This window comes from Mixophyes fleayi, chromosome 10 (assembly GCF_038048845.1).
Source record: "Mixophyes fleayi isolate aMixFle1 chromosome 10, aMixFle1.hap1, whole genome shotgun sequence".
Classification (NCBI taxonomy): Eukaryota; Metazoa; Chordata; class Amphibia; order Anura; family Limnodynastidae; genus Mixophyes; species Mixophyes fleayi.
The window spans coordinates 69,057,979-69,071,356 of NC_134411.1; the positions used below are offsets into that span (position 1 = coordinate 69,057,979).

General features: G+C 39.2%; 1 protein-coding gene across 1 annotated transcript in view; it reads left to right on the top strand.

Annotated features, from left to right (window-relative positions):
* The window catches only part of C10H16orf78 (chromosome 10 C16orf78 homolog), a 43,152-nt gene that overhangs the window by 4,493 nt on the left and 25,281 nt on the right, over window positions 1–13,378 (top strand). The window contains exons 2-4 of the mRNA XM_075187535.1: window positions 1–102; window positions 5,566–5,722; window positions 10,416–10,782. The exon at window positions 1–102 is cut by the window's left edge and continues 39 nt beyond it. Coding sequence (XP_075043636.1) covers window positions 1–102; window positions 5,566–5,722; window positions 10,416–10,782 — 626 coding nt within the window. The remainder of the gene's footprint in view (window positions 103–5,565; window positions 5,723–10,415; window positions 10,783–13,378) is intronic.

The window sequence follows — 13,378 nt, forward strand, 5'->3', positions numbered from 1 at the left end:
GTAAATGATAATCTCCTAAAGCGAGAGGAGAGAAAGATGAAAGGCAAACTTGCAAAACTGACAGATGTTTCAACTTCAGGACTAAACAGCAACATTTACCAGGTAAAATTAATAAAATTACTGGAGGTCATTAATGAACTGAAAAATATTTCCCAATTGCCTGATTTATTTTGCACAAATGCTTCTATTTATCAACAATGCACATACATCGTTACCTGTCCACATTCTGACCTTTGAAACTGTCCCTAGAAAAATACTTGGTGCCTACTTTGGCTGGATTGGGAAAGTTGTTTTAATGTATATGATGGAAAGAGTTAACATATTTCATAGTTTTGTCTAATATTACTTTCAGACCACTCCCTTAGTTAATTTCAACTTCTGCTTTTTTCCTAAATACTGTTCATTTAAGCTTTATTTTTCTTATATAAATAATGAGAATGACAAAAGACATAAACTAGCCTACATTTGGATGGAGGCAAGGAAGAGAGAAAGTAGTTTATTAGCTCAATATTTCAAAAGCATTTTCTTGAAAAAATGGTGGCTAGTAGACAAAACCTTAAGCTAATAAGCTACCTGACTCTCTACTTCCCTTTGAAATTTACTCTTTCATTGCCACATGGTCAGTCTCCATTTATACATGGGCTAGAGTAGAGTGGTGGTTTGAATTGTTTTTTAAGAATATTGGATTACAAACAAGCAGAGAAAGAGATAAAAATGGGTTGGGTTGTAATCACAGTGATATACAAAACCTGAGGAACAGATGAATAATAGCAAGTATGTATACTATGTGGAACCAAGAACAAAACTTATAGGGCCTGAGTTATTAAATCGAGTAAAGCAAAATTAAGGAGTTAATTTGATCCTGGGCAAACCATGTTACAATGCAAGGGGTACAAATTAGTTAATTATTTTGCACCTCAGTTAAATTCTAGTTGTTTTTTTCATGTAGCACACAAATACTTGATAGCTTTATTTTTACACTGAATTTGAAGTTGATCTAGGACATGCCCCACCCCAACTATAAATCTGTCCTCACATTTTAAATTTACGTCCCCCTCCAATGCAACATGGTTTTGCCCAAGTGCTCCTTTTTTATGGTTTGCTTTCCTTAATGTCTCAGGCCCATAGTATGTGGGAAGGGGAGAGAGGGGCGGTCATCACAGAAAAGAGATGGTGAGCAGTGACAGTGCGTGAATTAGCGGAACAAAAGAAGGGTGTGTGGGAGAGGGGAGCTAGTGGGCAGGAAGTGAAGTGGTGCCCCAAAGTCATACAGAGAGAGAGTCAGATACAGGGAAACTGCAAATACAGCAAAGAATGAAATGTAGCATCCTTATTAAGCAGGTAGAGAGTGATATCAAGCTCTCCTCCAATTAGAGTCCTGTACACACTATGTGAGTGCTAAACAAAAATTCTACTTCATAATAAACAGGGTTAATCCAAATAAATCATATTTACAGTACTAAGCCTTTATGGACACTTGTAGGCTAAAATAAACTAACTGTAGTCCTTTAGGGGGGCATCCCATGTATGGTGAAACTTGTAAACAACAGGACCCCATTACGTGTATAATTTGTCCTCATTCCTAGTTGGAATGTGTGACTGGTTTTGTGGATCAGTTCCGATATACAATAAAATGGATGCCTCTTGGTTTGCATATTACAATGAATTGGTAAGGAAATGCACACATATAAAAAAAATAGTCATTAAGCATGGCCATGCTCATTGTGGACATCCTTAAACAGGATTCCAACTGCACAGGAAAGGAACATAGGCCCCCACATACTTGGCTATCTCTGCAATTTGCAAGGATTTCCTAAACCTGGAAGCAGTCAAAACACTCAAGGGTAAATTTATCAAGTTATGGGTTTGAAAAAGTGGAGATGTCGCCTATAGCAACCAATCAGATTCTAGTTATCATTTATTTAGTATATTCTACAAAATGACAGCTAGAGGTTGCTATAGGCAACATCTTCACTTTTGCAAACCCGCAGATTGATAAATTGACCCCTCAGTGCCACCAATGAGATCAGACATAGTGGAGACCTTGGGAGACATTGGAGTCAGATTGAGGACTCACCAGACTGTCATTTTGTATAGTTATCAGAGAGTTCCATGATCTAAAGAAGAAGCTTACTCTTCAGCATTGAAACTAAGCATTGCTCATATTGCAAAGGAGGAACACATTAAAATAAAGAAAAAAAAACTACATTAAGATTTATACATCCTGGATAGCAGAGGTCGGGAAACACATTGGAGCATTCATGTCTACTTGCAAACTGCTGCATAAGGACCATAACGCAACAAAAATACTGAATGAACAATGTACATTTGGGGATGGCTAGAAGAATTCCAATGTAGATTACATGTTGATGGCAGAAATTGTTAAGTAATTGCCAAGGAACTTTTTCACCAAAAATCTCCTTGTTTTCTCTTATATTCTATGTCTAGAAATTCTCTTGATGGACGTAATTTTCAGTATTTGTTCTAATTCTCCATGTATGTAGAACTGCACAGTACTTCTACTCTTGTTAAGTGGTTTGAATGGAAGTGAGTTCCATATATTTCACTTGGTGTCTCAGGCATAGAGTGAGGTCATAGTCATATACTTAGGGGGGAAATCTCATGAATCATTTTAACATGGGGAATGAAACTGTGTAACTGGGCCCTAGTGCCCTTTAAGTGCTTTACTGTTCCTAAATGATGGATGGGATTTGAATCATGGGAATACAGATTACTTCATCACTCTGTTACTTTTACTGTGACTTACACAGTACAGACAAAACCAAAGACATGTCTTAAAGGCATTAACACACTTTTTACTGAAACCCAAACCTTAATAGACTATAAAGAACTTTATGTACATTACTTAAAGAGAACATGTCACTAAGTTCACCTTTTGCTTTTTTTGCTTATTATATAGTCCATAGTAGACCCTCTGGATCTATTTTGCTCCTTTAACTCCAAAGTAAAAAATGTTCACAAAAACTTTAAAGTTCTATGTCCTTCAATTTGATTTCATTGCTTAACTTGCACACTCTTAGTAGTAATTAACCTCCTTTGTCTGCCTACATTGTGCTGCTTAAACACGTCTTTTTACATAGAAACATTTGACTGTAGAATATAACTCATTGTCCATCTATTATGCCTATTACAGGGCATAGTTTTTATTTTGTGGGTTTGGTATCATGTAGCAGTAGTAATATTTATGTCAGAAGAAGTACAGACACTTATCCTGCCGACTTGAAAATGCCGACAAGGTAAACGCCAGTTTTTCAGTTTGGCTGACACTGATAAAATACCGACAGTGTGATTGCCGACAGTCAAAATGGCAACAGTCACAATGCCAACATTAAATCAGCAATTCCAAACAGTGTTAAATATAAATAAATTAAAAATGTGCCCCCACCCCCCAATCATATTAAGCCTAGTGCTAGTTGGAGAAAAATCTGGGGGGACAAACAACGTGAGATTCTCCCAATTCTCCTCCAACCAGCCCTAGGCTTTGCCAGTCGGGGCTGGTGGCCCTACAGCAGGAAAACCTGCAGCGTGGGGTCCCACTATCATAATGACCCACAGTCCTAGGCTGGTCAGCACAGGGCTGGATTCCCTAGGGAGTTGAGGTCTGCCAAAAAAATGCAGGCCCCTTCCCTTGGGGTACTCAACTCCATGCTTACAGCACTTGGGCTCTTTCCACACCCCTAGGCGGTGGGTGTGGGGTAATAAATAGTTAATAATAGAAGAGACTAATGAAACGCTATTTTACATTGGAGCAAACCAAGGCTGGCATGAACCGTCTAAGCATGCTGATGCTTGAAGTGCTACAAGCACCAGCATACCCATGGCTGCCAGGGCATGCTGCCACTTGGGGAACCACAAGTATCAACATTCCCTGCAGTGCACGAATGCAAAATGTAAATAAAAAACACCCCTCGTTGAAACCACAACATTTTATAAAAAAAAAATATAAAAAAAAACATTCATACTCACCAACTCTGTTCTTCATCTGTACAATCCAACCTTGTAAGTTTTTAAGTCAAATGGTAATGATAAAAAAAATCTTGTCTTGCAGCTTGATTCCAAAAATAATCCAGCGGAACATGCTTAGCATAAAAAAAAAGATAAATCAATAGAACAACACTAAACTACTTTCTTACTGAAGGAAGTCTCACTGGCAAAGCCCAGGGCTGGTTGGAGGAGAATCAGGGGGACCCACATTATTTGTCACCCCCATTTTCCTCTGACCAGCACTAGACTGGCAGCTCTAAGGTTAATATGGCTGGGGAGAGGGGGGGGGACATTTTTTAAAAAAAATTATTTATTTATATTTAATACTGTTTACTGCCAGTGGATCCAACGGCTGTACAGTCACTGGACCCGCTGGCATTGCTGATTTAATGTTAGCATTTTGATTGTCAACAATAATAATGTCAGTATTTTTCAGTGTTGGCCAAATTGAAAAACCGGCATTTACTCTGCCAGTATTTTCATGTTGGTAGATTAAATGTTGGTATTTCTTCCATCAGAAATATGTACCCAAACCAGCGTCAAGCAGGCTTACCACCGGCATGTTGCATGTTTTTAAAATGCATTTTATAGTCTGGAACCCATATAGTTTTCAAACTTTAAACTGAACCAAGAAAGAGTTATGATGATTGTGAAATCTACATGTGCAGGGGAATTGAAAAACACGTTACGAATGCCCTATCCATAATCCTTTGGGGCTGAATTTTAACAGGAGAGCATCTGGCAACCAGGACACAGAAGAGATTTCAGATACAAGGCAGGGCTGGTGGCAGTGTCATCATCTTTCCCTGCTGGCACTTGGAGTGCATAAAACCAGGAATTAGGATTTTAAGTAATTAACAATAATGTGGGCAATTGCAATGTGAACTCTGTATTCATTCTAACACAAGAGGGGAGACTTTTAATAACTTTGCTTTGCATCGTTTAGAAGTGTTCTATTGATTTAATAACTTGGAGAGAAGACCAGAGCATGAGCCTCGGGAGAGTAGACCGGATTTGCCAGGCCCTCCCCCAAATTTTGCTATGAGGCCTGGTAATGCAGTGTTCTGCACCTAGCTTAGATAGCGATAAATGCATCCAAGATGCATGATAGGAGGATTTGTAGTATAGTGTGCTCAAGTCTGAAAAACATGAACATTTCGAGGGTCAAATGTCCAAATCTTGGAAATTCGGGACATTTAGAAATTTTGCTGTTGGTAGTAAGGAGTTAATATTTTGCTTTTAACAGCTGCAGTAGAATGTCAGAGTATTTATTTTATCTCCATTGGTTAATATCTGAAAATGTAAACTTTCGGGATTAAACCTAGGGTTCTTCACCCTGACTGTATCATATTCACACCAAAACAGATGTTGTCTTGACAAATTGAAATGTGTGGGGATCTACATTGTGTGTCCTGTTTATGGGTAATCCTAAAGCTAGCTTACAATAAGTTTTGTTTTTTGTTATCACTAAAAGACATTCAGTTAATGCTAATAGTGATTATATAAAAGTATATAATGGATATGTACAATCCTGAACCCTTTTTTTTCCTATACTTAAAGAATCCAACCAGCATTATTTCATTACAAGCACAATGTGATGGCATGGACCCAGATTCTGCAAATCCTTCAAATGAATCATCTGCTACTTCTCATTCTGATCACCTTCTGAAATTTCCCAGCTTCCTTAAGCAGCCATTTAGACGATTAAGCAGCACAGGTGAAATATAAAAATAAGTCATATTCCATTTAATACTGAGAATATTGAATGGGAGTGTTTAGCATATATATAATATCTATCCCAAAGATTTCTAGGAAATCTATACTAGAACTGTATCAACCAACCACAATACCTGGCTACATTTGTTGCATTACCTTTCCTCATATTTATAAGTGATCTCTAACCCTATCTCTGAAAGTTTGTTCAACATCTGTTTTACCTCTCAGTTTCCTTCTCCCTTTCTACCCATCCTTTTTCACTCCCAGCCTTCTATTTCATGTTTCTTTTCTTTTTGATTGCTGCTTGTTTCATGCTTATTATAAACAATTTAGCATTGTGTTATTTACGGAATAAGGAAATGTTTCTAATGTTTTTCATGTTATATAAAGAGTTTCCTTGTAATGCTTTACTGTTGGCAAAACAGAAAATAAGTTATATTACAAAAAATATAATAAGCAAGACAATGAGGGACATTTATGAAAGCAAAATGGCAATAAAATTGCCTACGTTTTGTGATAGAGAGTATGACAATTGTACAAATCAGGGTGACATGTTTTTAATCAACACAACGTGCAATATAGATAACACAACGTGTGATATGCACAAACACAGACAAAAATATACATCAGCACAGTACACTGAGGCATGAAAAAAACCTCTGAAATTTATGACATTGCATGAACTACAAACTAATACGTAATCACTTTGCTTCTAGCAACATCAGAGTGCAAGGACCGATAATTGGATACAAAAATTTAAAAATAAAGTCCTTAAGAGAAAAAAAATAAAAAAAACCACCGAAAATGAAAATATCTATAGTCAATAACTGACATAAAAAGAATGGATGATAATAAATTGTTATATAATAAAGCACATTACTGATAACACAAAATAATCCATATGGAAGGTGCTATATAATGGTTTCTTGTAGTTTTATTGATTTTTATAGAAAATAAATATTATAGAAAATCCTTAAATATTACTGGAATAAGGACTAAGGATAAACAAACGTAACCTAATTCACCACAGTAACTATACAAAACTTGCAGACATTGCAGCCTATATTTTCTATAACATTGCTTCTTTGACACCCCTGAGAGGGAGGGTCCCCTGGGCAGAGCAGTACTTTGCCTGCATTTTCGGCAGAGAAATTCAAGCTCAGATACCATGGTTATAGTGCAGCAGAGTGCATTAGAAGTTATGCCCAATTTTTACATAGTTGTAATCACTCATAGAGATAGAAAAACATAGAATTGATGGCAGAAAATAATGTGTGTCTGTTTTGTTTTCTCTCTTTTCTCTTATGTTCTATCTAGGTTTTTGCAATAGCCATTTCTTTGTCCCATGTATTCTAGAATTCTGTTACTCTATGAGTCCCCACTACACCTTCTGTAAGAGTATCCTATGGATATATATACTATCCTATGGATAGTCTTACATATATATACTATCCTATGGATAGTCTTACATTTATTTATATAGCGCCACTAATTCCGCAGCACTGTACAGAGCACTCACATCAGTCCCTGCCCCTTTGGGGCTTACAGTCTAAATTCCCTAATATACAGACACACACAGACTAGGGTCAATTTGTTAGCAGCCAATTAACCTACCAGTATGTTTTTGGAGTGTGGGAGGAAACCAGAGCACCCGGAGGAAACCCACACAAACACGGGGAGAACATACAAACTCCTCACAGATAAGGCCATGGTTGGTAATTGAACTCATGACCCCAGTACTGTAAGGCAGAATTGCTGCCCCTTTCTGTAAACATCTTCCTTGTTTTATCTTTCAGTCTTCCTCCTTCCAATTTCAAAGTGTGTCCCCTTGTTCTATAAATCCCCTTATATTTTAAAATACAGCTTTTCTGAACTCTATTAAAACTTTAGATATATCTTAATGTTTCTATCATGTCTATTGTGTCATTTAAGCTGAACCTTTTGTGATCTATGATGTATTTGTTCAGCGTTGAGGTTTTTCCTTGTATATTTTGTTATGTAGCCCATTTTAGCTCTTCTCTGATTTTTATTTTCTGTTTTATTATTGTCATTTTGGGGATAGGGCCTCCAGAACTGTATGTAGTACTCAAGGCATTGACCTATAAAGTAGCAAGGTAACCTCCCTTTTCTTACTGTAATGGCTGTCACCGTGCATTGTGGCCCAACCCCCCGGTGACAGCAGGTGAGGTTACCCGGAGGTCATTATAGTAGATGTGGGCTTCGTGGTAAATAGTTGCATTGATGTTTACAGCCGTGTCATTTGGTGAGGAGGGGGAAGAGTTAGCGGTGCATTACAAAAGTGCAGAGACAGAAATAGGGAGGCCAGGTGGAAAACAGAGTCTATAAAGACTATGGTTTCCTCCTACATGGAGTTGATGGCCATAAAGAAGTCTGGACCCAGGAAGGAGGATGGTTGACTAGCGTCATCGGCGAGGGGGGTGCACGGTGAATGCCCTCAAGCAAAGGTCCCAAGAGAGAGGAGAGCTGATAATGGAAAAGTTAACTGTAAGAGGTTGCATGGATAGGAGGCATGGATTGGCAGACAGAGACCCTAGGAGGGGGTGAGTGTATGTATAGCTTGAAGCTACTGGGAGCGAGATAGTAACTTGATGGAAAGTGCTTCTATACCGCGAGGGGGATCGCTGCAGCTAGGCAGCATGGCTGCTCTGGAGGGAAGGAGCCTGGCTATTTGGAATTTATAAGAGATCTGCCTTACTATATATTATTTTCCATTTAATTGCACAGCAGCAATGTAGTTCCCAAGTAATCAAGGGTCCCTAGATATTGGATCTTATTTGTGAAAGTGACAGTGTAACCAGCAGCAGTGAGACTTTGAGTAGGAGAGTCCCTGCAATGGGATTGTGTGCTCTGTGACTAGCAGAATCTATGGATAGTGGGATGTTGTTGATCTTGGTTAGAGTAAGTGCAAACATTTTTGAAGCATGTTCATTGTTTGCTGACACCTGTGGGAGAGTGTTTTCAGTATGTGTGGAACAATTAAAAAAAAAAAAAGTCGATATGTTTACAAACTTTTTGCAATTTAATAAAAGAACGTACTTTTGCACTGTTTTCTCTCGGTGTAACCTTCATAAATGAAGCTCAATGTTGGATTGTGTTATAGTTCAGGTACTGTGTGGGAAATGATCTATTCACAGTGGTGACATTAGCATGAGCACAATAGAACCAATAAATGGAGAAACAATTGTACATAGCCCAACTATGCAACAAACAACAGTACATCCCTTCAAAGAATGGAGCTATGCGTTTTTTATTGTATTATATGTGTGTATAACAATTACTAAAGGTAAAATCTTCCAAGATGTATTGTACAAAATTTTATTTACCAACAATGCTATAGATTTCTTTATACTTTATTAAATAGCTTTCTTAAGTGCCCTCAATGTGTTAAGTACAATTAATTTACAAATTATGTAGCATTTGGTTTCCAAGTTGCAACTTTGTTCTTTCTTCTGGATTTTAAAGTAGGAACCAATTTAAATTCCCTGTATCACTCATACTCCATTGCTCTATTATTAAACGTGATGCCCACCCAAATTAATTTGTATATATTAACTATTTTCCCCAACTAGCAGAGCAGCAGGGGTTAGTTTTCCAGCACCCTTTCAATTCTGGAGATATTCTCCCCCAAACCAGCTGCTCCATGGTGGCCAATTTTGCTGCTGTGGCTGGCAGGAGTATTTTGAATTTCAGTGCTTTTAACGTATTGAGTTGGCTATAGACTGTAATCTGTGCTCTTAATACATAACAAGTTCCAATGTGTCAAGAACACAGAGGGCCTGATTCACTAAGGAACATAAATGTTGAATACATGCCACATGTTGTGTTAAATCGTACTGTGCATGCCCAGAAATGGAATATACGTCACTGAACGCAAGAACATCCAATTTATCTTCAACCGCAAAGGACAATTACGTCAGCCTGCGTAGTCAATGTAGAGTAAGGCGTGCCAAGCTCGAGCCGCCCAGCAGTTTCCGATGCAAGATTTGGGCATCTCTCAGATAGCATTTGCCCCATCTACAGTGCAGGTATAAGTGCCGAGTGGTTGTGATGGCAGTCGCATATGCATGCTAGAACATGTGTTTGCAATCAAGAGCAAGTGCCCTATAAGCAGAACACACCCGTATTAAACAAGAGGCATTTCTTATGATTGCAGTTGAATACGGATTTACATGTGTTTAAAAAACAAATGCACATTACATTCATTTTGCGTGCCTTGATGAATCAAGCCCTGAACTTCAAAACTCTATCAGCCGTAGCCGTTATAGAGGTTTGCAAGTGAGAGGAGCCTCTCTCAAACATCAGGGGCACCTGTCTTCCTTCAAATGGAGGAAAGAAAAGTTTAGCATTCCATATTTAACATGCAGGGATGTCATCATCATCATCTCTGTAAATGCCATTGATGGGAAATGATCTTGGATTGTGAAGGTGGTTGCAGTGGTTATTATTATTTTCTATGGAATTTTATGCTATGTACAATATATGTCCTATATAATGAGAAAATAATTGTGCATATTATGTTAGCTTACACTGACCTACATCTATGACATTTTATAATGTATAATAAGTATCCACATAATGTACCATCAGCAGCCAATATCCTCCTCTTCAGCTTTTTTTTACCTGGTTCACATATTTATACTAATGGAGTTTTCAACCAATCTGCTTTTTTTCAGAGAAAAAGAAAAGTAAATATGATGTACCTTTCAGTGGTGCACATTTTAACATAGGCATAAACACCACAATACCTAAAAATGACTCAAGACTCATAAATCCCAATATGCCAAGTTCAAGCTTATATGTCAGAGCCAGTCACTCCCAGGGCCTTAGCCAGGAACCAAGATCTATCTCCATTCAAGAAGCAAATGCAATGCTTCCATCCCAAAATAAGTTATCTGGAGAAAAGTTTCCACATGACCATGGATCTGGCAATCCAGCCTTTGAACTCAAACTAAAGGAATTGTTAAAGGCTTGGCAAGAAGGAAAAGGTAAAAGAACCTCAAACTTCCCATACATACAACCAGATGACGTGTTAAGATGCAGGTAAATCAATAATTTGCTTTTATCACTTCCAAATATATTTCTCATTTTTTTATTTTTCTCCATTTTAAGCTAAACCTAAATAATCATCTGTAGAACTTCTGATAACTTATGACACTGACTCCCCGCAGACATCAGCCACCAACAGCTTCTTGCTTCAAATCAGATGGTGCTTTATTGTTCACATCACAATAACGGCACACATTCTTGTCAGGATGACACCAGAAAGCAATATCACGTTGTCTACATCTCCTACTGACCCTAATGCTAGCTATTACAATCCATCTCTCTATTAACTGGTCGACTTGCTCAGCATCAGTCACCCACATATCAGCAAAATACAGCTTTAAATACCATAAATCCCTCCTTTTAGTCTAATTTCCTAACGAGACCATCTGTGGGAGTTCACCCTAGGAGTCTTGTTATGTGAAATTTTAACCCTGTCTGCCATCTTAAGCTGCAAGTTCCTCGGGACCTCACCTGTCCCTATGCAAGAGAGGTGTGGGAAATAGGCCTCTTTGCCACACATCCCATACTGACAATTACTCAGTTGACTGTTATTGTCCTTTAGTTACATTAGGTGTCTATTCTTCCTTATGGTTATTGTCTTCTCTTCTAAAGGCTTTCAGTAACAACCATATGCATAGTTAAATAGGTAGTTACTTATTTAGTTGTTTAGATAGATTTAGAAATATACATATGTCCATCAATTTCAACTTTTCATCCTCACAAACCTTTATGTTTATCCAGAGGAAAGCAAAAAGAATCTAAATCCAATCAGACAATTCCCTGGATCAACATACCAAATAATATTAAGACTAGCGTCCCTATATATTCTTATTTGTTAGGAATATGTCCTGTTATTTATTTATTTCTACAGTGTAAGGCAATGTTAGTGCAGATGTTTCCACCGGTGACAATCCCAATACTATTGCAGTTAAACAGCTCGGTCTATGTCACGCTTCAAAGTAAATCACAGCTATGGAGTCTGTGATGTGATGAAGTATAAGGTGTTTATTGCTAGAAAATACAAATAAATAGTACAAACCAAATATAGTTAAAAAACTGCACAGGGATCTCTGATAAGGCTGAATACTGGTTGCAAGGAATACTGCAGACATGGGTAGCAAGGTAAGTGGAGAGAGATCCTGAGAAGTGGTGTCAGCGGCTAAATGTGAGGCTCCGAGGGCACAGGAGCAGCAGGAGAACAAACCCATAGGAAGGGCAACAAAACAACAATGACCAGCACAGGAGTGGAAGAGAGGCAGGTATAAGTAGGGAACACCCAAATGCAGGAGATACTTAGTCAAACAGGTTAACCACTAGTAGTGAGAAGGATAAAGCACACCTCTGGTTAGTTAGATTTACTGCCATAATATATACAATGAACACAAATATAGAGTCCAATAGTCCTGGAGGCAGGAGCTACCAATACAAAGCAGCAAGCTGCAGGCTGATCGTGACAGTACCCCCTCCCTTAAGGGCGGATTCCAGATGGCCAAATCACCAAAAATGGTTAAGAAAAGTCTGAATCATAGTCCAGAGTCAGGGTCCTGGTGGAGAAGTCCTCGTTCAAGGGCAGAAAAGAGATGGAAAGCATACCAGAGTGTAGTTGAGGCACCACAGACCCTTCTTTCATTCTTTCTTTTTTCGAAACTTCCTCGGAATGGGAGCCTGAACCACTGGGGTAGAGCTCAGTGGTAATTCTTGGAACGAGGTGATAGGAGATATTTCCGAATGTACAGATGATCCGCAAGTTGGCACTGCGAGGGATGGCGCAAACTTTCTGATCACTGCTTCAGTAAAGAGTTATAAATCAGACAGGATGGGATGCTTAGTCTCGATAAAGGGGTTTGACCATTCTAAGGCTTCTCCTCTAAAATTTGATAACATGAACAGTACCTGCCTTTTTGGGTTGTTGACAAGGCTAGGTACGGAGGGAAAATATGAAGCACAAAACCTCAGAAGGGCACTAAGTTGAGAAAGGTTCCTATCAAAAGTAGATGACAGCTAAGACTGGAGATCCTCTGCAAGAGGCAGCCCGTACTGAGAACACTTGGAGGACGGCCCGGACTGGGCACACTTGGAGGATGGCCCGGACTGGGCACACTTGGACTGAACAGCACTGGGAGAAGCCTCGGACCGGACAGAACTGGGTGAAGCCTCGGACCGGACAGCACCAAGTAATAACTCGGGCTGAACCATGCCAAGTGGCGACTCGGGCTGCACCGCCTTCAATGGTGACTCGGGCTGTATCGTATTTACTGGCAACTCGGGTTGGACTGTATTTACTGGCAACTTGGGCTGGACCGTATGGACTGGCAACTCAGGCCGGACCGTAATGACTGGCAACTCAGGCCAGACCGTATTGACTGGCAACTCGGGCTGGACTGTAACAGGTGGCAATGTCTCTGGAGCGGACTGGAAGGACTATGTTCTCTCTGGAGCAGACTGGAGGGACAGAGTGTTAGGAACCCCCCCCCCAGCCGGTACAACAAAACCCGAAGTCTGCTCTGAAGTCTGGTGTTCACTGTTGCCCCTAGTGGTGGGGACAGACTTGGCTGCAGACACACAGAGGTTCGAGAGATGTGCACCGGCT